This window comes from Melopsittacus undulatus, chromosome 8 (assembly GCF_012275295.1).
Source record: "Melopsittacus undulatus isolate bMelUnd1 chromosome 8, bMelUnd1.mat.Z, whole genome shotgun sequence".
NCBI lineage: Eukaryota > Metazoa > Chordata > Aves > Psittaciformes > Psittaculidae > Melopsittacus > Melopsittacus undulatus.
The window spans coordinates 42,437,890-42,465,151 of NC_047534.1; the positions used below are offsets into that span (position 1 = coordinate 42,437,890).

At 41.5% G+C, this 27,262-nt stretch overlaps 1 protein-coding gene across 1 annotated transcript; it reads right to left on the reverse strand.

Moving 5' to 3' along the window:
• Positions 1 to 1,304: 1,304 nt before the first annotated feature.
• GORASP2 (golgi reassembly stacking protein 2) lies at positions 1,305 to 17,474 on the reverse strand. The gene is made up of 10 exons (XM_034065598.1): positions 17,302 to 17,474; positions 9,153 to 9,233; positions 8,247 to 8,450; positions 7,737 to 7,823; positions 7,130 to 7,260; positions 6,435 to 6,567; positions 6,189 to 6,312; positions 5,758 to 5,844; positions 3,687 to 3,782; positions 1,305 to 2,893 (listed from the first exon to the last, which is right to left on the reverse strand). Exons 1-10 carry the CDS (start codon positions 17,362 to 17,364, stop codon positions 2,574 to 2,576), a joined length of 1,326 nt encoding a protein of 441 aa, XP_033921489.1. The 5' UTR covers positions 17,365 to 17,474; the 3' UTR covers positions 1,305 to 2,573.
• Positions 17,475 to 27,262: the final 9,788 nt, after the last annotated feature.

A 27,262-nucleotide genomic window follows, 5' to 3' on the forward strand; every position in this document is an offset into this window, starting at 1 on the left:
ACCCCACCAAAGCATGAAATGTTCACCACGAACACTTCCCCCACATTCCTGCCTTGACCTTGCAGCCTGAGCAGCTGTTTCTTGGAGCCTCAAGCTGCAAAATGCACCTCTTCAGCTCAGTTTCTCGAGCAGCGCTGTAGAGACAGCCCCACGCTGACAGCAACCATATGTACCCTGAACACCACTGCCCCCAGAGCAGCCTTTGGTGGAGCAGGAAATTACCTTATTCAGTTTACAGTATGTCACAGACGTTAATAATTCTTAATTATATGCAAGGCTAGGGATGTTCATGGTACATCTGTCTTCTTGTCTGCTGTCAGTACTCGTTAAAGAACTCCATGTGTCAATGTTTCAAATAAAGCTAATATGCCTATTAGTAACTGTTCATTAACAGCTGAACACATAACTAATGGAAACAAGGCTACAGCGGCCGTCAGTCACTTCAGTCCTTGTCCCTCCTTACTCTCTTTTCTGGGGAAAAAGTCATTAAGAGACCCTTGCCAGAAATTATCAGGGTATGATTTGATTAAATCTAGTTGAGAGAATTAAAGAACAGGAAAAGAGTGCATTAGTATGACTTCATGATCTTTGTTTCTAGTTTAAGTGGTAAGTTTTTGACTCCTCAATGTTTATGACTCTTTAGCTGGGAGATTACAGCTTAAAATTTGCACCACCGAATCATCTCTGAATTTGAAGTCATGTTATCTTTAGCAGAATTGCTGATGGTTACACTTAAACACTGCCTTACTTCTACTGCTCTCTACCTAAGGACTCTAGCTCAAGGCATCTGATTACAGTCAGTAATCGCTCTAAATTTGGTATGTGACAGAACTTCTGTTTCTACTGTTCTTGGGTTAGATAAGGAAAATAATGATGAGGACTCTAGCTGTGTAAGGAAGATACGGAAAAGACTGTTAGACTTGTGAGGCTTTATGAAGCTCAATACTTCCTCAATATACAGCAAAGCAAAGAGGGAACATCCTTCTCATGCCAAGGTTTAATTCTGAGGTATGTGACACTGGATTTACAAAGGTAAATAAAAAATACAGTCTGAGAAACAGTGAGCCTCCTACTTAATAAGGCAGAGGAATTTCACACTCCAAGCAGCTAAGAAACAGTTCATAGTGTGAAGAGACATATTTGGGGGTCTGTCTTCTACACAGACTTTTGATACAAGAGATGATGACGAGATGTGCAACAGAGGGGCAGAGGAAAGGCAAATACTTAAGTGAAAAAGATGAGACAGGACAACAGGTCCTAGATAAGGCTTCCACTTGAATTAATTATTTGAGACATTATGATGAGCAGTTAGATGCAAGTCCTGTTCCAAGCAGTGATCAGACACACTATTGCCAAAAGTGATTACATAGCTGTTAAAACAGACTTTGGCTCCAGCCTGCTGATGATATGGCTAAAGTTTGTATATGCTGGAAGCAAACACATAGAAATGAAACATCAGTAGTATAGAAGGACTGGAGTAGTACAGAATTGTTTTCCTGCATTGACTGTCCCCGATACCAGGAGTGAAGGCTAGCACCTGGAATTTAGCACAGGCAGCAGTTTATACAAGTGTATAACCTACAGTTAAAATGCAATTATCATCCTGAACATCAATTTTAAACGCCAAGTATGAATCATGCAGACAGATTTCATGACTCATTGCTGCAACTGATCTAACTGCTAGTGCTGATCCTGCCTGCCATTAAGAAGTCTGGCATTCCCTCTTGGATCCATTCCTCTGGAGGGGAGCCCTTTCACAATATGTGTTAGAGAGCTGAGCTAAAAACACTTAAATGAGAATTTAAGCATTAACCAAATAAATGTGCTATTTTGTCACATGAAGGATAAAATACCAGGAATTTATTGCTGTATGTATGCTTAATCCATTAATTTGTCTTACAGTAGTCATGAAGTGCTAAATTGTGTGCCATATTAAGCATTTCCTGTGTTCCTTTCCAAATGCCATTTTACAGTGGGCATATGAAACAACGCAGCAGCAGTCACAAAACATGGCTTGAGCATCAGTCAAGAGCTTAAAAACAAAGATTTGTGTACAAGCTGAATAACGAGATGTCAGTTAATAGGTCACTCAGCAACTTTAATAGAAATATCTTTAGGTGGAAGTTTTGTGATGTTAAAATATACAACTCAGACTAAACATTCTCATCCCCACTGTAGTAACAAGATACTTGCAAAGATCAAGAAGTATGGTATGTAAATGTCCCACGCAAGAACCGCTTCATTTCTATCAGAAGCAAAACCTGCTAATTATAAGCAAGGACAGGCCTAGCAGGCTAAAGCCATCAGCCTATATTAAAAACATATATCTCCGTGTTTGGCAGTGGAATCCTATGTACCACCTTGACTTGGTTTTTGGTTACATACTAGTACTCTTCCTCCCCTCCCACACACACACTTTATAAACCCCCTTTTATTTTTATTATACCTTCATATTATTTACAGGACTCCTAAGATTAAGTACAAACTAGTATGAAATAAATGATAGGTTGCTCTTCAAATATGTATCCAATGGCTACATAAATACCAAGCCAATCCGACAGAGTGACCTGGAGTTATGATTCAGAGGCTTGTGTATCTGTGACTCCAGATGTTTTCTCATTAACTGTGGAGGACTCACTTGATCTGTCAACAACAGTTGCCTTAGAAGTTGGGGTAGTACTCTCCAAGGTGAGTGTCGAGGTCTGTTCTACATTTACAGTAGTACCAGGGTTGATGGGAACGCTTCCGGCTTGAGTAATGGAGGGAAGCAAATCTGTAGGCACTGTAGATGCCTCTGTGACCAAAGGAAGCAGAGGAACACATTTGGGTGGCACTGATAGAGGTGTTATTCCCATTAAATTCAGCGGCAACAAGGAAGGAAGGGATGGCAAACCTAAGGAGAAAACGGGGGAAAAAGGAAAAATAAAAAGGCAGCATGAGCTGCTGCATACCACAAACAGAACTGGAGAGATTCTCCACCTGCTTAACTTTTTTATCACCTCTAATCTCCTGCTTACTCCTGGAAAGGAGGAAGCTTTTTGAACTTAGTGTGAGCATGACATACATGCAGCACTGATTCAGCAAGCTAGTTTCAAGCCTGATACTTTTCAAATTTCAGAATTAAGGATGAGAATAAACTCAAGTTTGCTTCTACCTCCCCTGAGGACTGGGTATTTATTGCATTAATACTGATGACTAGATTTTTCTGCCATTCAATGAAACTGACAGAAACAAGAAGTTAACAAGAACCTTTTATGAGCCTCCAATTTCTTTTTGTTTGCTTCACGTGCGCCTTCAGCAGTTTTAACTTAAAACCATAAATCTATTATTAGTTCATACTGCTGGCATTCAGTCATGGTGCTTTGAATGCCTCATCTAGCAAATGAGGAAACATCTCACAATTTCTTCTACCCATAAAACTATACACTTTCATTCTTGGCACAATCCCTTTTGAGATCATAAAGCAGGTAGTATAAGGTGAAACAACTAAGCACAGACACAGGTTTCTAATTAGTTTATCTAAAGACATATTCCTTGTCTACCTAATGGGGCACTACTATCAACTCTCATCTCCTTCAATTCATCTTCTTCAGTACTCAACCAGATGACTGGCTCTAACAGACAGCATCAAGGCTCATCAAGGACAGACCTGCTATTACAGTGTTTCAGTTTGCAGAAGGACATACCGGGCTGCACGATTTCTGGGACAATGTGTGGTGCAGGTAAATTAAGTTTGGACAGGTCAGTCAGGTTGGGAAGTCCTGCTGGTAATGGCATCAGACCTAAGAGAAGAGTGGAAAAGTTACAGCTGAGAGCTTAGGATCATTTTTTTCCTCACTGTTTCTCAGATCTTATTGAAAATTTACATTGCTTTACATCTTGATGAATGCAAGTTCACTCAAGTTTCAACTTTTAGGTATCTTTCTTCACTGTGCAACTTATAGCAGAAAGTCAGTACTAGCAAATACATAATACTAACTTTTCAGATTTTTCTGAGCAAAGTAGAAACCTATATTAAGGAATTAGTAGGTTTGTATTCCAAATTCAACTTTAATAAAATTCACCACAGCACCATACAGAAGCCGTCCATTCCTATATTGCATAGCAAGTTATAATCATAGCATGAAACACATAGTACTATTGGTCTCTAATACTGATTACTATTTATTTTCTACTTGGTTCATAACTAGAATTAAAACCACAAAAATATCTAGAAAAGGCAAGACAAAGTAACTTTGAAAGTCAGGATGGACTGAGAAGAGAAACATATCATGAACACAACACATGGTCTTCCATCATTGTGTTTGCTGTGCAACATCTTTTCCCTCCTGAATCTCCTGTCTTACAAAAGCTGCATTTCTGGAACAAGGGCTCTATTCTTACTTTATGTTTAGCTCAGGGAAGGCTATTTCTGAAATAAACTGTTGATACTACTGTAATAAGACAGAGAGGAGAAAAGTCTTAAAGCATGGCCACAGTAGAGAGATTTCGATTAAAAACCATTCATCTTTACCTACCTGTGACACAAAAACTAGGCACAAAGGCTGACAGAATCTGACTCAAAGAGCTTTCAGCTCAGCTACAAGGAACTCTGGTTTGAACTTTTTTTTTTTAAATCTGAAAACAGATGAACTTCATACAAACGCATTCAAATATTAACCTGTACATTTAATATTCAGAATTTCACTATATGGCCATGCAAACTGCAAATAAATATTCTGATAGATTTCAAAAAAAAGCAAGGATAGCATTCACAGAACAGGGTGAAAGGAAAATTTGTACTGGCAGATTTTGGGGAAAGGATGGGTAAGGGGCTGGGGAAGAAGTGGACATTAACAGGAGCTGAACTTCTTAAGTTGTTACCTCTTTTCTCTAAACAGTACAAGATTAAAGTTGTTTGTTCTTTTACATGCTCTTCACTCTGCTCTCTAACACAGAAGAAAATGTGTAGTATTCTTTGAAGCACAACTTAAAACGCTTGGACACATCTTTACATACATGTCTTATAGCATACAAAGCATAAAATACAAGTCTTTCAGTGCCTGAAGTGCACAACTGAGACCTGTGTCAGTGCAGCAATTACATAGCAAAATCTTATACAATCCTCATGTTTACCACCGTGAATTACTTTCGTATACCACTTTAAATTACTAAGTAATTTAGAAATAGTACCTGCAACACGCAGATCTTTGTTGTTAGACCTCTATTTATACTAAGAAGAATGACCAAGCTAAGTATTAAAAAGGAATTTCCTAAGCTGGAGGCTTTATGGGTGAAAGGAATGCAGAAAGGCAAGGCTTGCCTTCTCAGATCTTTCTTCCTGTCAGGATGTCACAGCGCAAAGGACAAACTGGAAACTGTAAAGTTATTTGCAAAAGTGTTTTGCAACATACAATTTATGACCTGCAGAAAGTAACAATGTATCAACTCCAGAAATGTTGCAAACAGCAAGGCTAATACCTTCCTGAGAAATTTTGAACTGCATCTGTTATGCAGGGGACCCTAAAGGAGAAACGGTTGTAAACTCTGTTGCCATCTCAGTCCTCTGTGCTACAGACAAGGTGGTACACACCCTAACAAAACAAACAAAACCCAAATCCTAACATTGTAGAGGTCGTATAGGGATCCTTAACATGAAATGTGCAAGTTGTATGAAGTTACACCCTCTTGCCCCCTAAAGGCAGTGGAAAAAACATCTCTCTTCACTTGCTTAAGAATTTTGTTTCAGAGATGTTTTAAGAACTTTTCCCTACTCACCTGGTAATGTTGTTGCTGGGTTAACTGGTGGCACAGAGGTGAGGGACTGACTGACTTGTGGTGGTAATAATGGAACTGTTGGAACACCTGGTGGTATACACAGGAAAACAACAATAATTTTAAGCATACAACACCTCAGCTCCTTCCCTTGAGGAGTACAGGAGAACTGCTATTTGCCTTAACCATAAAATGGTGATGAAGAAAAATAATATTCTAAATAATACACATCATATTTCTGATAGAATTTGTTTGCAGTTGTTTCATGAACAAGCAGGGCACAATTACAGTACTCCAGCATTTCTTGTTAACAAGTTTGGGGAAAAGAACATTTTATTCTCTTCTGCCTTCTATTAAGTTGGTAGAAACATATGGGAATGCAAAAAAAGTCAGAAACCTCACATATTTCAGAAGTCAGTTACTTCCATACTAACCTGTGGTGGGAACGTTACTGACAGTAGTTGAGGATGAACTAATAGAAAGACCTGAAAGACTCTGTTCAAGTCCTGCTGACCCAGGGGGTAATGTGGCTGTGGGATTAACTGAAGACAGCTGAACCTTATTGGAAGGAAAAAAGGAAAGTTACACCATTAGGGTTTGCTTCCACAAGAACCAAGAGGCAGAAAAACAATATAATTTCAAGCCATTTTTACCAAGGCAAAGAAATGACTACAACTTACCTCTGTAAAGCCATCTTTGAGAGGACTGAGAGATGCACTAGGCAACTGTCCTGGGAGAGAAATTTTCTTTCCCTCTTCAAATGGGCGTGTAGGTATCCTATGCAAATATCCATAACCAATGCCACAGCCTAGGCTTTTAAAATGTGAACATTTATAAGTCAGTAAAGTGACTTTACAACTACAGACTTCATAGCAAGCAATGAAGCTGACTCAAGATGCCAAGTTTCAAGATAAGTTCTGTGCAACTTTCCTCTTCCCCCCCATCCCCAGTGTTGTCTCATTTTCCATAGAGAAATAATCAATACAACAGAAAGGATACTCTGTAGCTTTTAGCAATAAACATATATCAGAAAATAAATTTGTTATTTAAACCAAGCAACTACATCAGATACACAGCCTGGAATTCAACTGACAGTTGATACAGTCCTCTGTTCTGGCTACTGTGCAATACTTTAATAATATACTACAGCTCAATGACTATTCAATGCCTAATGCAGAAAGCAACTACTGCACTAATTTACATCTCCCATTGGTAACTAAATCTGAATTTCAAATAAATATAACAGATTATAGAAGAAACACCTTTGATATAACAACACTCTTCACCTGTCTTTGGAGACAACTTAAGCAAGCAGCTTTTAGGCTAGTGCTATAAGAAAGTCACCCTGCTCCCCTGTAACATATTGTCTCCTTACCTGCCTTCTCCACCCCAGGCAGAATTTGGAGTAATCACCACCTCCCGACAATTATCTGTGTCCGTGTTGTACACGTAAAGTTTTAATGGCTTTGCTTCATGTGTTTCAATAAGGGAAAAGAGATCTTCAGACTGTAAAAGGATAAAAATGAATAAGGGCTTTCTTGTCTTTATTTTGACATTAGAATGATCACCATTCTAGACCTAACTTTCTGTGTCAGAACATGGTAACTGCTACATGCTGCAATTGTAGTGCTGCTGTTTAATCCCAAGGGCAACTTTAAAATGTGCTTTCCTAGAGCACCTCAGAAGACATGGCACAGCCCAGACTTCAAATCTGCTACTTGAAATATTAATATTAGAGTACAAAAAAAAGTTTCTATCAGGCTTCATGAAGACACCCGAGAGCAGTTTTTATTTCCAGAATTGCATTTAAGCACGAAGAGGCACCATGCCAGAGCTCCTTCCTCTTTGCATTAAGTTACATCCATTAGCACTGAACAGAGACAGAACTGGGGAGGTTTCAAACTACCCTGGTGCAATTATTAATTTATATTTTTCTTAGTTAAAACAAACAAACACACACCACCTTATTTTTATGTGCTTACCTCATTCATGACTGTATCTGCTCCAATGATGTAGTCACTATGAGGTCTAAGTCCAGCTAATGCAGCAGGAGAATTAGGCTCCACTTCCTAGTTTCAAGATGGAAAGTTACAAAACACTATGTAACTGTCAGGGTGTAACAGAACAGTTAGACACTTCACAGAAGTTTTGAGCCAGACATACAAACTGGTCCAGTTTTCAATATAATTAGTAGTCACTGAATTAATGAAGCAGTGGCTTGATGGCAGTGGCTTTTGATACTGTTATAGGAAGCTCTGATTATTGTATAAACCCACTGATTTAAACACAAGATTTGATAATATGCTCAACACACAGTCCTACTTCAAAAGTCTTTCTAAACCCCTCAAAAGTTTTCCAAACTTTCAAAATCAGCAAAGAGAAAACAGATCAATTTGATCTTGTGTACCCCTTTGCAAGTTACTTTTCAGTAAAGAGATAAAATGTTTAACAGTAAGCAACAGCGAGGAGAACATGTGGAAGTCTGTACGTACCAAAACATGCCATACGTTTTCATTGGCCCCATCAAAGCTGCAGAAGCGAATGCTCACACCCAACAGGCCCTGTCCACCCCACATGTTGCTGGGGGTCACTGATGTTTCCCTCAGCTCCAGTGTTTTGCTACTGTACACCAGCATTTTTACAGGCTTTTCAACATTTGCTTTCAAGAGGTCCTTGAGAGTGTCATTGTCTTTATTCTGTGAATGTTCAAACAAGAACTCAGGTTAGTGTTTATCCCAGCAATCATCCAGTTCTATAGCACCACTTTTGTATTTCAAATGTCCTATAAACACTGTGCATTATCAGGGTAAGTATCTACAGCTATTTTATAACAAGCTTCCAGTCCCTTCACAATTCTAGAATATAACTCCAGCAAAAGCCTTGGATTTCACAGAAACAGGTCATGCCTTCCAAATATGAAATCACTTCAATTCAATCTGTGATACAATGCACCTTGCAGCTTTTCAGAGGCTTTCTTGAATCCAGGTGGAAAAGCTTACCCACAGATGTCCTTTTCCACTGCTCTGATCATGGTTTGCCATCTCACTACATCTCTGCTTGAAAATTTCATTCCGTGACTGCTGCCCAGCTAACAGCTTTGACAATAGCTCTTTCAACCAACCTGCTTTGACTGAAGAGAGTTTTAAAGTTCTCACACAAGCAGTCTTGCAGACAGAACTAGGGAAGCACTAACAAGCAGTGAGTGGTGAGTCAGTAGCAGATGTCTGCAGAGAACATGTCTGTCCTCTGTCTGCATTCTTATTCTTAAGCTAATTTTTTATAGAATTGTATACATTCTATATACATTTAAATAGAACAAATGTATTGATTTATCTGTCAAGCTAAGATTCACAGCACATTGTTTATATTAAAGAGTTATAAAATAGCAACACACTTACCAATCTTGAACCATTAATGGACACGATAAAATCAAAGAATGGCTCCAATCCAGCTCTATGTCCTGGAGAGTTTTCTTGTACCTAACAAAGTTGAACGAGAATTTAGCAGAAGTGCACCAATGTTGGTGCACAGCATTAATCACAGATCAGAATGCTATTTCTACTTGTGCAAACTGTATCTCTAGAAGCTAGTAATGTTTGTATGACTTTTAAGTGCTCAAATATAACCTTTTGGACCAAAAAAAAAAAAAAAAGTAGAGAAACATTTTAAAAGAACCAGTAATCTATAAATTATTGAGACATGACCAACAGTCACCCCCTGGGATGAGCACTGCTTAACAACTGCAGCAGATAAACTGTAGCTATTTGTGTCAATTAAGGAGGTTATGGTCAAAGCTCATGAACTCTAAAAAAGTTGGTTAAAAAGCTTTATCTTTCCACAAAAGTATCAGTGTTGGACCTTGCTTTTTACCTTACCTACTAGGGGAAAAGGAGAGTCACATCTGTGCAAGCAGGGGTTGTTATCTCATTATTAAACCTTATCTGTTGACATTCTTGAGACACAGAGGGCACCTGTACAGCCAATGATTTATTAACATACCAACAAGCTGCAAGAAAAGGGACTCCCATAATTGTGCAGCTATGGCATCTCAAATAATCCGAACACTCCACTGGGACAAGGCCTAAGTATTAGATACACGTTGCTCCCAGAAGCTTAAAGTATGCTTTTAATTCCAAATGGAGAAACTGAGAGACATTTTGCCAGTGGTGTTTTTCCACTGTTTCAGGCGCTGCTGACAGACAAAAGTAACTCCAATATGGCTACTAGATTTTTCCTACAGCCTCCGTAGTAAAGGCTATCTTTCTTTATTTGTAAGCTGATTCATTTTACCCACTGGCTTTATCTTTTATGTGCTGCATTCATCTTCCAAAAATATCTAAACCCCACCCTTTACAGTGTGCTTTTTACATTATGTGTTGTTCCACCTGGCAGAGATGGTACAAATCTGCTGGTCTGCTCAATACTGGTCTGATTTTTCAGGAATTGAGTTTTTTTAATATGACTCATCTAGAACAAAATATTCTAATATGGAAAAACCCCAAGCTTGATTAATACTAAAACTACCCTTTTAAAGTCTATTTACCTTTACTCAACACATTCACAAAATCAGAGCTTGGAAACTCAGATTACTTGTGGGTAGCTTTCTGTAACAGGTGACAGAAGCTGGAACATCAGTGTCACATAATCTACACATTCATTAAAGAAAAATAATCTGGAATCAGTAGTTCCAGAGTCACACGACACACACAGATTGCTGTTCAAGATTTGCAAAGCAGTAAAAACATATGAAACCAACATTATCACGAAGTAATAAAAAAGTCACTAAGGCAGCAATAACATCCCCAAACACCACATTTATCATTTCTGTCTAGAATTTGAACTGTGTCTGGAGAAATAATATCCTACAACTGGGGGGGGGGGGGGGTACAGAAATTCTCCCTCTCTGCCAACTATTAACTGTACGGAACCACCACTCTCAACCAACAAAGGAACTTTCAGTCCTGCTAGCTAGACCCACACTACTTCTGTGTCGCTTACTCAATTTGTTGGTTCAAGATGCCTCTCATCAAGAATAACTTAGAGATCAGACTGCAAGCTGAGCACCAGGTAATAGGGTAAAAACACAAGCTAAGTTCCACACAGCAGACCCTCTGACACCAGCAGCATAGAAAATCACAGGCACATTGTGTATGTTGCTTCGACATTAATGGACTGTCCCTTGAGCCCATTTTTCACTTAAATAATGTAGAGCTATCTCAGAACAGCCTCCACAGACAGAAATTTTAGCTTAAGAGAAAAGGCAGAGAGAGGCTAAAATACACTATATGAATTATGCTTCTCAAATTTTGCTTACTAAGTTGGGTACTCAAGGCCTTCCTGCCAAGATAACCAGTTTCACAAAAGCAGAATTCAAGAACTCTCTTTTCCTACGGACATGCTCCATAATTGCATGCTCAGGCTTGAATTTTCTCTTGTAATTAAGTAATACAAAACATTCTCTCCTCTGATGTGTTTTTTCTAGTAGTAACATAGAATGAGCTTGTGCTGTTTGGTGTTCTTCCCTCAGTTCAGGGAGGTGATGTTAAAATACTTTAATAGTCTCTCTCTCTCTCATTCCACCACCTATGGCATGTGGCATACAAGAACTCACATTTTGTGTTTCTAAAAGCCTGCCATAAAGGCTTTATACCAGAATGAAATCAGCAGATGGTTTCAGAAGTTACTGAGAAAATAAGAATTTTAAAGACAGAACATGTCTGTCTAAACCTCAGCATTAAAAAACCCCCACAAAAACATCAGTAAATCCAGCAAACTGATACATTTACTCACATCACACAGCAGATTTTTAGCAAGTATGTCATGGCCCTGAAATTCTGAAAAGCCAGCCTTCACTAAGCCAGCAGAACAGCTGCAAAAGCAATCCTGACACGGTTCACTCTTTATTCAGATTTTACTCCATTTCTAAATGAGCTTCTTAAGAAAAAAACAAAAACCAAAATCTCTATGCAATACCCCTCCCTCACGGCCTGCGATAGGTTATACCCTGAACACTGTGACCCGTTTTCAATAAGGTAATATTTTATAATGAGAAGGAGCACCTATGACAAGTGAGACTTACATATGTTCAGTATCCATCCATGTCAACCTCCAAGCTGACACCAGGGATGTACAAATTTGGTATTCTAAGCAAACTATTTACAGTCTACCCCAAACTGATGAAGGGACTGTGAGACCTTCCAAGTTCCAAACAATTAGTCTGCAGAAAGTACCTTCAGGTGTTGAGCTCCTTCCCCCAAATCCATCACAATCTTGAACACTTCTGAACGGTTCATTTCTAAGTGGCCATGTAAAAACTACCAGGAAGCTGTATCTAAAAGAAATCAAGCTCTTAGAGTTGTATCCATCACACATGTGCCTGCATCCCTTCTGTCATCACAGTTCCTCATGCTGCCATGCACAGGTTCAGTCACAAGAAGCTTCCTATTTCCCTCACGTTTTTTGGCCCAGCATTGCTGATGAAAAAAGCATTTTTATGCCTGGCAGACCCAGAAATTCAGAACAGAAGTTCTGAATTTGTTCCACATGAAAAGTCTCTTCCTTAAAAGACAGACATACACAGCCTTGCACAGAAATCACACTAGCCCCATACAGCTTTTATGTCACACAACCTTATTTTCAGGCAGCTACCTACAAACTTCATTACCATAGCAGTGCCAAATATACTACATGGAGCTTTGCTCAAAGCTCTGGGGCCATGATTCTCTTCCAGGAACTACAACAACAAAGGAGAATCAGGGACCAAAGTGCACAAAAAGCTCATTAATGATGGAAATAATAATCATCTCATGTATGTGTACATACACTGTGGACCCCCTGAGCAATCTGGCTTTGTGCAGCTTTGCTGTATGCCCCAGACAGGTATTCAGTAACTTGCCTTTGTAATTGAATAAGAACTGTGAAATAATCAAGTAATACCATTTAAAACAGATGCTGCTGCAGGCATGGCAGTTTGGAAAGTCTAATCCTTCCAAAGCCAGCTGTTATTTCAGACATATAAGTTACAGACACCTGTGAGTAAATGCCATGACTTTCTAACAGTAGAGAAACAACAGTGGAACAGGCAGAGAAGCTGTGGAACTGCCACCACTGGAGCTTTTTAAGAGCAAGCAAAGACAACCTCTATCAGGAACACTGGTGTCAGAAGGCGGAAAAGGGCTGGATGACTTTTCCAGCCTTGTACAAGGCTGCAGGCCTTGTTTCTCACCAAGATGACAGCAGGGCTGCTGAGCACACAGATTAAATGCAAATTATTACACTTTTAATTCACTTGTCAAGAATTAAATGGGGAAAAGTTTTCAAAGTCAAGACACTAAAAAGACTTCTATGTCAGTAAATACATAACATTTCTCTTTGCTGAACACCTTTCCCAACACTATCACTCTATGCCTAGACAGTATACATTGTACATCATACATTATAATAAGGCTGCTCCGCCACACAACAGTCACAAATTTAAGCCCCAAGCAAGCAGTGCTACTATAAATGGAATTAGGCACAGTAACTCTGATTTTCAGAGGCAGATGAAGGTTCTTACCACTTTTGAGAATCAGATAACTTATACAAATGTCCACTTAAACTTTCAGAAGCTTAGCTTCAAGCACTTAATACACAACTTCTAAGGAGCAGAAGCTCCAAAGCTTCCACCTACCCCACACAAGAAATGGTTCCTAATATTAACTTAATTACCAACAAAATGCTGAAAGAAGTTTTTCTGTAGTTTTCACTGACTGGTAATAAAATTTCATTGTGTATCACATATAAGCAACTTCTGTTGGGTCCAACAATCTATTTCATTTATGCCAGCTATTTTAACACATTAAATGGCATAACTGTATTGAATTTCCTTATGAAACATTCAGTTTTCAAGAGAAAAAGGTTTGTAAGCTTTTTGCAAGAAAAGAAATTGCCTGTATGAGCATTTTGTAGGGAAGGGCCGAGAACTGAACATAGTATTTGAGGTGCAGCTTCACTGGTGCTGAGTACAGGGGGATGATCACTTCCCTGGTCCTGCTGGCCACACTATTTCTAATACAGGTCAGGATGCTGTTGGCCTTCTTGTCCACCTGGGCACAAGCTGGCTCATGTTCAGTGGCCGCCAGTCAGCACCCCTGGGTCCCTTTCCACCCATCAGCTTTCCAGCTACTCTTCCCCAAGCCTGCAGGTTGCATAAGGTTGTTCTGATATCATCTGTTGGTTGAAGAAATTGTCAAGCCATTATAACAGCCAGGGCAAACTGCAGCAGCTTTGCACTGCTGAACAGGAAACTAATTAAACTTTTCCTTCTTTCTGAAGAGAGAAACAAATGCATACTGAGCAATACCTAGAGTCAGACAGCTGCTCTAATCAGACACACAGCTTCTGTTAAAAAAAGCTTACAGAGGAGAAAAAACAAACAACAGAAAAAATTCCTAGAGGTAAACAGCACTGCACACTACTGGCCTGGGAGGTACTGGTTAAATGGAAGAATTAGGAGTGTTTTACGTGAATCAGTAAATGGAAGCCTAAAAGCAAGAAGCAGATATGATGAATAATAATGTATTTGAAAGAACTGTTTCAAATAAATGACTGATTATTAATTCTTCCTATGAAGAGATCAGGGCAACACAGCAGTTTGTAACTTTCCTTTTATTTAAATAAATAATATACATGGGGCTACATTTCAATGTCTAGTACCCCAAACAGCATAACCCACAGCAACTTTTCCTGTATGCACATGATGAAATCATTTTCCTTCAACAGCACTTCAGTTCTGAAGTGTTCCTATTTCCTGTAACAAGTGTACGGATAAGAAAGTCCACAACAAAAGCGGTATTACACCAAATAATAGCAGGAGCAGCCAAAAAGATTTAAGTAATCTGCAAAACTTATGTCAAAACTTACTGATGGTATTGTTAACTTGCTGTATATATTTCTGCTCCTGTTTGAAGTGAGCAGAGCAAGAGACTTGCTACCAGTTCTGTAGGAAGGCAGCGTGTGCAGTTTTAAAGTCTCACTGTAAGAAACCTGTGACTTGCAACAGTCTCAGTGTGCACATCCCTCTGGCAACTTGTACTCAGCTCCTACCATCATTCTGAACAACTTTAACTCATTTGTTTCATGTCCTTTTAACACATTTTTCAGTTGTTTGTCCTACCCAAGCAATTTCTTCCAATAACTGACATTTCTCTAGTTTTCCACAACTAATGAAATCTTTAAAACACCCACTATATGTTATTTATGGAAGTTTGGCATTATCAAAGAAATCTGACCTTATCTGAATTAGCTCTGTCACACTGAAAGACTACTGATGGTTTCCTTCACCTTCATTCCTGTTTATCTGAATAATTTTATGAGCTCAGAAATAAAGTCTGCTTGAGAAGAAATTAGATGAAAATTGTGGTATTGCTTGACCCCAAGTTCTATCAAAGGTTGGTCCATGCAGACAGAGCATCTGTGCAGAGCTTTTCTAACTGTGTGAGCCAAGCAAACAGTCTGTCACAAACTTATTACAGAAATCCAACCGGAAAATTAAACTTGGAAAAAACAGAGAGGAAAACTCTGGTCACTTGTATGCCACATGCATTTCAACAGAAGCATTCCAAACTATAACTGTGAAACTTCATATTTTTTCTCTACTCTGAATCTATGCTCCCAACTCCATATAAGCACAGGCCTGATTCCTGTTAGACTGGGATCATGATGCAATTTAAGATGCCTGTCCACAGGAAAAAAAACCCCTGCTCATTGTCGTGGCATCTGAACAGCAAGATAAGGCAGGGAAAGAGAAACATCAGCCTAAGACAGCAGGCAGGTACTGTCCTTCCTGCACTTAATGTCGATACAGCTGTCCTCTCAGAAATGTACTTCTTTAACATGCACCTACCAACTACATTTACAAAGACTGGCAATCAAACACTGCCACTTCAAGTCACAGCAAAAACATTACAACCAAAAGGAGCTTAAATGAAAACAGAAGGTGCCAGATTCAAGCAAGATAACAAGAAAAAAACAAAATAGATTATACCTCGTAGGAGATATGCATCTCAATTTACTAATGTGCTTTAATCAAAGTGTGAATTGACCAATCCTGCATAACTGATATTCCAACTGCAGAACACTCACTGATTTTAGAACCCTCAAAAACAGAAAGCACACTATAGTATGCTAGAAAACAAGTCTGCCACTTTTACCAAACCACAAGGGTTTTTTGTTACTGTTACACATTAGTAACAATGTAGTAACACTGGAGTGCTAAATAGTAGTAACAATAAAAGGGAGAAGTAAAGACCACTGTGTCTTTAGCCTATATGTAAATTTTAAGAGACAAATGTTTGGATTTGAGCAGATCGATGTTTGGTTCTCAAAAGCATTACAGCAGCATTTTTTAACACTTGAAAGATGATCTCTGTTCTTTTTCCACCATGGAACTCTAACAGATATTTGTAGCTCACCACTAGGCAAGCTCCACATGTGAGGTCATGTGTTCTTGCACATGTCTAAAACATGGGGACAGCTCCGGACAGAGGGCTGATCTGAGACGGTCCGATGCCGACAAAAACCTGGCCCAGCCCAGTGGACACAAGTAAGGGTGCTCCATGATTCAGCTACAGTGTCAAGAGTGCAGTGGTGTGGGCAAGGCTATTAGTAACTCCTGCAAAGTTACTGTATCACCTAGCACAGCAGATTCAAGGACACAACCCATGTACCCTTCCCTCACTGACCGCGAAGGCCAGGCTAAAGAACGGGCTTCCAAAAGCCTACTCACGAGACCTTTAACACAGCCCGGCAAAGTATTTTGTGGCACACAAAACTGAACTTTAGTGGCTGCAGTGCGAGCAAACCCTAGTAACTATGAAAATAGGTTAAAGATACTTATGAAGGTAGCTCTGGCAGGTGTGATACCTGTCGTTTAAATACCTTGATCTAAGCCGCTGGAACTACCGCTGAGGGGGGAAGCAGTTACAGTTCAGATCATGATGCAACGATCTAGAGCTTAACGTGTCACCCGGGCCAGGCACCGGCGGGCTGCGTCCGGACGTGTCAATCCCGTGTACTCGCATCCTTTTCTCTGGAGCAGCTGCTTTGCCCCCGAGGGCCGCTCAAGAGCAGCACCAGCTACGGCGCACCGACCCTCCCGGCCCGGTTACAACCCGAAGCGCAGGCAGAGCATCCCCCGGCACGTTCCGCGTCGCCCAGACCGCAGTTACCGGGTAGAGATGGCGCGGAGCCCGCGGGGCTGCCGCCGCGGCCCGGCCGCAGGCCGCAGGCAGCTCCACGCAGCTGAGGCAGCGCGGGGCCGAGCCGTCCCGACGGGCCGCCCGTGGGCCCCGCTGCTCCGGGAACGGGAGCCGACAGCGCGGCGGAGGCCCGGCCGCCGCCACTGCCCGAGCGCCTCCTCCGGGCCGGGAGAGAGCGGCGGGGCCGCCCGGCTTGGGGAGATCTTCGGGGCGCTCAGGCGCGGACCCACGGAGAGAGGCCGCCGGGCTCAAGGGCCAACACCTGCCTAACGACCACCGAGGCGCCTGCCCACCTCCCCACCGCCCTTACCCGCAGGACGTGGTAGCCCTCGGTGCCCCCGCCGGGGATCTCGACGCTCTGCGAGGAGCCCATGGCTCGGGACGAGCAGCGGCGGCGCTGTTCCCGCACAAAGCCCCGGGCGCAGGGACGTGGCACTCGCTCCCTCCCCTCTCCCGCCCGGCTCGGGAGGGGCGGGGAAGGCCGCGCGCAGGGCAGGCCGGGAGGCCGCGCCACAGCGCCCCCTGCCGAGCACCCCTCCTGCCGGGAGGAAGCGGAAGCCGCAGGGCGGCTGGGACAGCCCTGGGACCGCCCCCACCAGCTCAGCCCCCCGGGAGGCGGGGGCAGTACGGTGGCTGCCGTGGACCATTGGCCTCCAGTTCGCCTCTGGCGCGGCGGCGCCCCCTCGCGGCTGAGGGTGGTAATGCGTCTGTGCGCGCCCGGGCTGGGAAACGGCGGCGGTGCTGGATAGGAATAGTTAATGGACGTGTACCGGCGTTAATTACATTAATAGTAAATAATAAACTTATGTAACAATAATATAATAATACTATAGTAAACAATATGTTACACTAATATTGTACTATGTTACAGTAAATAAGTGCACAGAGCATGAAGAAGGAAAGGTGGGGGTTAAAACAAACCTGCCTTATTCTCTAGTCCTGCGGCTCCCTGCAGAGCTCAGGACAAGCTCCGGAGGCCACTCCATCCTGGGCTAGAGCACGCTGTGCACCTTGAAGGGATTCCCAGGCACACATTATGTGGTCTGGTAGCCAGAGCTGAAGTGAAAAGGCTAATAATCATAGGATCACAGAATCAACTAGATTGGAAAACCTTTAAGACCATCAAGTCCAACCACTATCCCAGGACTGCCAAAACCACCACTAAACCATGTTACTGAGGGCCTCATCTACACAGTTTCTGAACACTTCCAAAGGTGGCAATTCTACCAGTTCCCTGGGAAGCCTGCTGCAGTGCCTGACTACCCTTTCAGTGAAGAAATTTTCCTAATATCCAGTCTAAAATAATGTGTTGGTGAGAGCAGACTGGATGAGAAATGTTGCCTAGGAACAGCATTTGGGGTTAACCAGTCTGAGGGCATGCATGTGCTTGCAGATGTTATCAAGGTAAGGGGATAGGCTCTTGCTGCAGATGCAGGGTGTGCAGTGACACACAGCAGACATCTGCTCTCAGCTCACTTGTACAGGGAGAGCTGTTGACTGGTGGAACACACCGTGCATCCAGTGGGAAAATCCAGCCTCAAGCCAACATGATGCCATCTTGTAGCTGGAGGAGGTGGATGGTGCTGTATCAGGGAGCATTATGAGCTGAGGTTTAGACATTCTCTTTCTCTCCAAAAGTTTTGCTTGTGCCTAGAAGCCTGCAGATGAAGTTTTTGCACAGTCTGCCCATGCGAAACTGTGCCTCTTGGCTCTGATACCACATATCTCTAGGGAGAGGAGAGCTCTTTAAGGAGTGCTGCAGACATCCGTCATTTCAGTAATGCAGAAACAGTGTTTGATAGTGACCTGGAACACAATGTTAAAGGTCCTCAACTGAGAAAGGAAATTCACATTATCATACCTCACTTCTTTTGAACTAATTTCTCTCTGTATTATCACTAGTGTTTTACTGGTTGGTATGAAAGCCTCACTGCACTGTGCATGGGATTTACCCCAGTGCTGCCTGCTGAGATGACCAGCCCCCTTCACAACCTTGGCTGCCTCACTGTGCCGAGGTGTTTCTCCAGGCACTCTTGTCAGGTATGTCCAGTTCTGGATTGTGTCTGCACATCAGGTCAGACATGTTTGCTTCCCTATGCAGTGTCTCTCTTCATCATTACAAGAAGAAATCAACTCTAGAATACCCAGAGGCAGCAATACAAAGTAAGAAGGCAAAGCTAATATCATATAAATAAACTATATCTTGCAAGATTTTCCGTACTTCTAATACAGTACATGAAATTTGTTACAGTGAGATGATAGAGTAAAAAGTCACACAAACAAGGCTAAAAACTATACCAGCTTGAGCAAATCTTATGCTTCCATGCACATGACATTTAGATTCAGGGAGAAAATCTCAGCCATATTATTTTCTTTCCTGCTATTAGAGGTTCATGAGAGGCAGCAGTATAACATAGTGTGATCCAGGGACAGCAGCTGTGGTTCACCACCCTTTATCTAAAGCTTCCTAAAGGATCTGTAGCTGGTGGCAAGCTACCACCCGCAGTCATTCCTTCACTCTCTTCTGGGAGAGTGGCTCCTGGATGACACCTCTCCTTACACTGCTAGGTAAGTGTCAGCAATTTTGTGTATTGCTTGTAGGTTTGCTGCGGCCATGAGGCAGATGCTAGATGGATGTTGTCTTCTGGCTGACTGGCTCTGTGATGCCAGCCCCTCATTTGTTGAGGATAAACCTATAGGTGAAAACCTTCATTCATTGAAGGCTTCTCTAGGGTATATTCAGTTTCCTTACCTTGCTTGTGTACTGGAAGTTGCATGAATTACTATTTCTGTGTTAAGAAAAGAAAAAATACTACAATTCAAGCAACTCTGCAGTGGGTTGCTTCTCTCCCCAGCCAAAGCCCCATAAATCCCAGAGCATTTTTTGACCACACAGTAAATTTCAGTGACAGTTCTGTTTCCTCAGAGATTATGAAGGGGTGAGTAACCCTGGAGCTGATAAACATTTCATTAATGGCCAGGATTTCCTAGTTAGAGTTTATGTTTGGTCAGACATGATGACTGCTCATGTGCTCCACTGAAGACAATAAATCCTCACTTCAGCCTGTTGCATTCCTCATCCTTGAAGCATTATCTCTCAGCAGAGGTCACTATGAGTACTACATCACAGAGAAACACACTGTGAAATGCCACTTAGAATAGTATTGAATTGAACTGGTCATTGAAAGCAATGACCTTTCCCATGTCATTAAAGATCTGAACTGTGATTCCTTTGGGGGAATAAAAAATGTTACCCCAAACTTGATAATTCTGTCTACCAATACCAGAACCAAAACAGCAACTGAGTTTTGCCATCAGAAAGTTGCCATTTTGATACATATGTGCTTGAAAATCCCTGATGTGAATACCAGTCTTTCATGCACTTCCATCTGGCCTCTAAACATATAAACAGCATTAAAGCTGGGATTGGCCAAATCCCATAGTGCTGATTTTATGACCTTAACTTCTAATTACCTGGTTCCCAGTTAGTGGCAAAGCCAAAACCATCATGTACAAAGCAGAAGGTGAAGAAAGCCCATGTCACTGGCAGTAACACTTCTGCAGCTGAATTCTGCTCCTGCCACCACTGAGAGGTGTGTGTTCGTGAAAGGGAATATAAATTATATCTGCTCTGAGTGCAGTTGTAAGAGTTAAATCCTATCAAAGAAGAAATGCTCCTGGTGTTTCCTGAAGGTACTAGTGGGGAAAGAAGGTGATGGGGATTTTGCAACTCCATGAATCTGCTCAGATGTTACACCTGAGTGCCAGCCAGTACTGTTGCACTGATAGTCAGTTTGTCTTATTCAAAGAAATTCTATTTCTCTCTTCCTCAGGAGATCTGTAAAACTTTCATGCCTGGATATGATGAACCCAGAAATGGCAGATATATTTTGCTCTTCTTAATCACTCAAGTCAACCTCTTCAAATAAATATGAAGCCGGCCCCTCTCTGAAGACATAAACTACACGTGTTGCTGCAAGACCTGAGATGCCTCACCACAGCATCTCAGCTTTCCATCAAAATGCTATCACTCCTTCTGGGCTGGTTCCACCTCAGTGAAGAAAGATGTCCTCTGCAGATGTCCATTGATTCCCATTAAGGGCTGAACGAAGACGCCAGATTTATATGAAGAAATATCTCTGAACTTGGTTCAATGTCCTATGGCAAATGGCTATTCTGTAAAAAAACAACCAAACAAAACAAACATTTAGAACCCTCTTAGATGGAAAAGACACAAAATTACTTTGGAAATAGGGAATAAGAAACAAGATTGCCCAAAAATATCAGTTAAGACCTAATGACAACAAATTCCTCTTGCAGAAATTAACTAACAGCTATAGCCTACCTGTTCCTTTCTGTGTGTATCTCAGCAGCTGCATTTCAAAAGTAACTAATGAGCTGCACTTTGTGGTGGAACCATGAAAACTTAATTGGCATAATTAGTTGTGAGATAGCAAATGCATCTTCCTGGTGTCATGGTTTGAGCATGTTTTGAGGGTGTTTTTGTTCAAGGTTTTTTCCAGCCAGGGGGAGGCCGGGAGGAAGGAGAGACAGGACACCTGACCCAGGCTAGGCAATGAGGTATTCCATACCATAGCACGTGATGCCCAGGATGCATACTGGGAAAGGGAAAGCTGGAGGGTAGAGCTCTGGAGGAAAATGGAGGAGGGAGCACATGGTGCTCGGCCGGGCAGGGTGGAGTGAGTTATGGGTCGGTGGCTGGTGGGGTGTTGTATTCTTTTCACTTGCTGTTTGCTGTATCATTATTATTTGTAGTAGTGAATGGCAGTAGGGGGTTTGTGTTATGCCTTAGCAATTAAACCGTTCTTATCTCAATCCGTGGGGGCTACATTCTTTGGATTCTCCTTCCTAACTCTCCGGGAGTTGGGGGACTTGGTTTAAACCACGACACCTGGATAACAACACATCACCTTTTGATAAGAATAATAATGGTTTTAATAAATAAATCAGGGCCTTTCTAATATATTAATAAAGTAATGATGTACATGTGCAAATGATGAATTATTAGTTTGGAGACTGCAAACAGCTGTCTGAGTAAGATGGATGTGGAAGTGGACTTCTTGAAACTGTCAGCTGTGGCTGTTGGTGAAAATCCAGCTTGCAACAGATGAAACAGGTACACTGCCCTTTGCAGAGCCAGGGTTGCAAAGGCTTTCAGTGGGGGCCAGCATCCCTCCACAGGGCAGGATACACAGTGGCTGAAGAAAAGCAGCTGCTTTTTTGTGTTACTCTTTCCCTCCTCAACCCTTCTGTACTGTTGGTGCTAGGAAAGCAGGAATAAAGGTGCACAGAGAAACTCTGGCATGTAGAGCAGGAAGGGAGCTGCTGAAACACAGTGTACAAATCAGCCTGTTGGGCCCAAATCATTTAGAGGCTAAGACAGGCAGAAAATGATGATTTATGGCAGAAATGGCCTTGAGCTGGAACATAGACAAATATGCCAGAACAAAAGCTTCTGAGGCATTATTAAGAATCAGTAAATAGAATTGTTTTAAATAATGGGCATCTTTAAACATAAAATAAGGGAGTACTGCCAGAGTCACGGAACAGCCTGCATCTCCAGTGGATAAAGTAATAAAAGGGGTTGTCCCAGTAAGCAAACATTGAAGGAGGCAATTTTAGGCAGAAATAGAGCAGCACTGTCCAGTGACTGAGAATAGGATGGGTCACAAGATAGTTCTTGGTCATAACATCTGTTATCCCCTAATCAATGTATGACCTTGTTCATTCCCACTCTTAATGTATTGCCCAAGATGAGGAACTGCAGGTCAGAATATCTACTTGTTGAGTCTTGTCCCAGGAGAGCAGGACTGGGGTTGGAAAGAGCCATAAAGAGTCTGATGTATGTCTAAGAACAAGTCTTCTGTTAGCAGTGCCCAAGGAGATTTTATCTCCTTTGCAAGCATACAGGGAACAAACTATGGCTACTTGGAAGGCATCCACCTGGCTGTGCACCCTCAATACTTAGACCTTCACATTATTAGAAGACATAAAGGACAAATCTTTCAGCTTTACAAGGGCTGGTAAAGGCTTGCTAGCACAGAGAGGTCTTACACCGATTTGTTAGGCTGCAGCAGTACTTGCACTCCCACAGGCTCAGTTTAGGAGCAGCAGATGTTTAGGAACTGAGGTTATCTAATAAATAAAAGTAAGGTAGCTATTGTCAGCATGTGTGCGAATGTGAGAGATGTGAGACTGAGCCTGTCCTTCAGCTGCTGCTGGGAACAGCTGTGAAAAGACCAGATCAAACCTGAATATAAAGAGAAGTTAATACTGAAGCACTTTTGAATGGAAGCCAAGCATTAGTGAGCCTCAGACCAAATAACCCCCCAAAACTCAGCAGGCTGTGATTAAATACTACGGTCTGATGCTCTAAAAGTTAATTAAATACAGGAGTAATGGGGGGCTTTTGCAAAGCTGCCTTTATGGTCATCAATTGCTATGCAGCTGAAAAGAGAATAAAATGCAAAGGAGGAGGCACTAGTTGGACAGGTTGCTTTCAAACGTAGTCTTCCCAGCAAGAATGCTATGGGGCTGGTTCTCCTCTTGCACTCCTCACAGCACAAAAAGACCACGCCAAAGTCAGAAAGCTTGGTCTTCACCACTTGCCATTTTTTGTGACTACAAAAATCCACCAATTTTCGTTGCATTATCGCCTATTATTTACACTAATGCACAAGGGAGGGGAAGCAGTTTCAGTGAGATAATGAGGAGTGACTTGTATCCAGCAGAGAAAAGGCTGGAGCTAATAAGCCTTCAACTGAAGTCTCTAACTTGATAATGTTGCGACTCGCGGCAGCTTCCTTATGTCAGTGGGAGGGAAGGGCCACGATGTCAGCAGGATCAGACCTAGCACATTGCTTCTCTGTAAGGCGAATGCTCACATGGCAGATAGCTGGCAGAATTGCTTCCTGCTTTTCCCCGGGAGCTCCTGGCATGGGCACATGCTAGAGATGTAGTCAGTGTCGTCATGCTCTGGTTATTATCAGGAACAGCTCCTCTGGCTGCTGTAATTTGCACAGAGGACTACAGATGCCTTCCACAGATCGGAGGGAGAGGGATTGTGAAGGCAGTTGACAGCCATCTTCCCCATGTGAGTTGAGACCAGAATCAAGGCTTTGTTTCAGAAACCAGAAACTCCACAAAACTAATTTGTGGAGCTGCTATTAATAGGACACAGGAAATTAACTTTTAGCTTTCATTACTTTAACTCACAGAAGTGACTGACTTGGTTGTAATACAGGGTAACTCTGCCTGTCTTCCTAAAGCTGCTAAAAATCCAGCAGTTGTGTTTGCTTTAGACACTGGTAGGTAGCTCTCACACAGATCTGTAAGGGGCACAGTTTTGACAGTTAAGGGTATTGCAGCCATAGGTTTCTGACAGAGTGGCTTTTTTTACCATCTTTACTTGCTTCCTTTGGCCACAGTGGTTTCTCCCGAGCCACTAAGACTGCAGACGGAACTCCAAAATAGGCACCTTCTGCTCCTACAAAGCTTTGAAAATGCGTGCCTGAATACTGCAATAGGCTTAGTGAAATCAATGTCCTCACTACTCTGCCACCAGAAGTTATTACTTTAAACTCACAATCCTTAAGCTTGCTTGTCCCATTTTGTATAGCCACCAGATCCTGCTTTCTGGCCTAAAGGATAGTGTTAAGCATTTTTATATAGTGTAGGACTAAGAGCAGGCATAATAGAGAAGAATAACCTTTAAACAGATGTACTCACAATAAAAGGTGCATTGGTGAATGGTTAAAAGTAGGCACAGAGTTAATAACAAATGTCAGAACGTTTCAAAGATTTGCTTGATTATTAACCAGGAAAAACCACAGAGCACATTAAATCACAGACCAGGGGTGCTTCACTGTTCAAATAAAAAAAGAGAAGCCTTTTTAAATTATCCTGGACTGAAAACAGGGTTTATAATAGAAACACTGATAGAATCTTAATTATAGAAGCAATTGGGCAGACTATGGTTCTGGCCACCCAATTTAGCAATTAGAATGCAAGTATTTAAGAGGCTTAATAGGCCTGCTACTGTTCAGCTGTAGATAGCAGCTGGCTTTGGGAATACTGTAGCTAGGGATGCTGCAGAAGAAGAGCTCATAATGGAGGACAAATTAAGTAATTTCCAACCACTTCATTACGTGATACTTACATGCATTGTCAGTCTTTTTTTGACCTGAACGGTTAGCCTAAAATCTGGAGTTTCAAAAATTGCTTACAGTAAGGGACTTGGGTGATGGTCAAGGATTTGCTGCTGCAATTCTTTTTATTTACCAAGGACACGGGAAATCCTGTTTTCTTAATAAATTAAATAAGATAAATGTTTTTGTTCACAGAATCTACAGTGTGTTGTGGGTGTCCAGTACCTTGTACAGTGATGTGTACCACTTGAGCTGCACAGTGCTTTAAATTAATTTACCTTAAATTGAGAAGTCAGCTATGCTTTGCTTCACCTAGAGTTTTTCTAGAGCTCATTATCTAGAGTTCAGACCGAAACATAAGTGACAGACATCGGTATACATAAACAACAAAAAAGTCCTAGTTCTGAGTTTCCAACTGAGATTTTAAACTTTAAAATAAAACAGCAGTAAAACAGAAAGGAAAATTTACACCTTGACTGTATTATCAAACTGACAGGATCAGCTGAGGGATATTTAGAATAGCTGTTGATCAAGGCTCTCCTGGATGAAAGCAGTACTGGATAAAGGCTTATGATAAAAATACCTGTATTGTAAAATGGTTCATATATTAAATCCTTTAGTGTCCCATCCCCAATAGTGCTCCATTTATTTTACCTGCCACAAAGGTTGAAAAGATGGCCCTTCTTGGCAGAAAGTCCAGACCTTTTCTATAGGCCTTACAGAGTTATTGCAAACATGCTGAATATTAAGAAAATAAATTGCACTTGGCTTGACAGACTTGACCAGGCAGAAATGCCAAATACAGTTCTTGAGTATCAGGGATAAAAGAAATCCCTATAAGTGGTTTCATTACCAATATTTCATTTTACAGCTTTGGCCTTCATAGATTTAGCTGTCAGAATGCAGGAGCAGTTCTAAAAGCCATAAGAAACAGAACTGCCTATGTACCAAGGTACAGGTACCAGAGAGTTGCCTTTCATAGAAGCCCTGCCATTTTCTTCTGTATCCTTACACAGAACAGTGATCTTCTGAAACCAGCCAGTCTACAAAATGCCATATTCTACAGATGTGCTATTACTGGGCTTCTACCACTTTGTCTTGCCTGTGACAGATTAATAGGAAGAGAGAAGGAGAAATACAAAGGTCCTGGAAGGGTCCTCTTTACAGAAAGAGGGCACAAAACAAAGATTATAATGGGAAATTTGAGATAAACAGGATAAATACTGCACTCAAGCTATGACACAGGGCTGATCCGACCCTATAGGCTATAAGTGTTGCTCACAACACTCCTTTTCCTTGCTCACGGAGCTCAAGCTCTCTGACAGCTCTCCTACATGCATTCATTAGTCACAGAAGGGCACATTCCTCCATCTTCTAGACAGCTACAAACTAAACACCATTAGCCTCTTTCCAGCCATGCTTGAAACAGTACACTGCTAGCTCAGAGAAAGCTATCATCTGCTTTAGCCTCAGGAAAGAATCCTTTTAGTCTTTGTTATATTTTGAATTGTTTTCAACCCTGACATGTTCTTTGAAAGCTTCCACAACTGTGCATTTCATAAGCTATTTCTAATCTCCCCTTCAGGCAGAAAAACAAAAACGAAACCGAAAGCCAAACCCAAACCCAACCAACATTCAACTCTCTCTTCTTTATCTTTTCTTGCCCCGAGAAATCTTTGTGTGATTTATTTTCTTTCACCTTAATAGCTGATAACTTCTTTTCCTTCAAGCCTCATGCAGGAGGAGTCCATCTTCTACAACAAGGAAATACATTCTTTTTTTGAGCAAAAGTAGGATCTAAGCTTTTGCTGCTGTTACATCACTGAGACAGCAGGACACCTCTGCTGGGACGTTGTGAACATGTTTTATTTATTTTGAGATTAGATTTGGAGCTTTGAATGCATTAAAAAACACTTGATAACATGTAACATAACCTAACCTAAGCCCAGGGAATGGCAGTCAATCCTCTACTCTGCGAATCCTCAAATAACCACCTTAAAATCCTAGTAAGAATGCTACTTGATAGCATTATGCTGTAGGTAGGGTTTGCTGAAGCCAGAGGATCTTTCTGTTAGTGAGCTGTCATTGAAGAGAACAAATGTG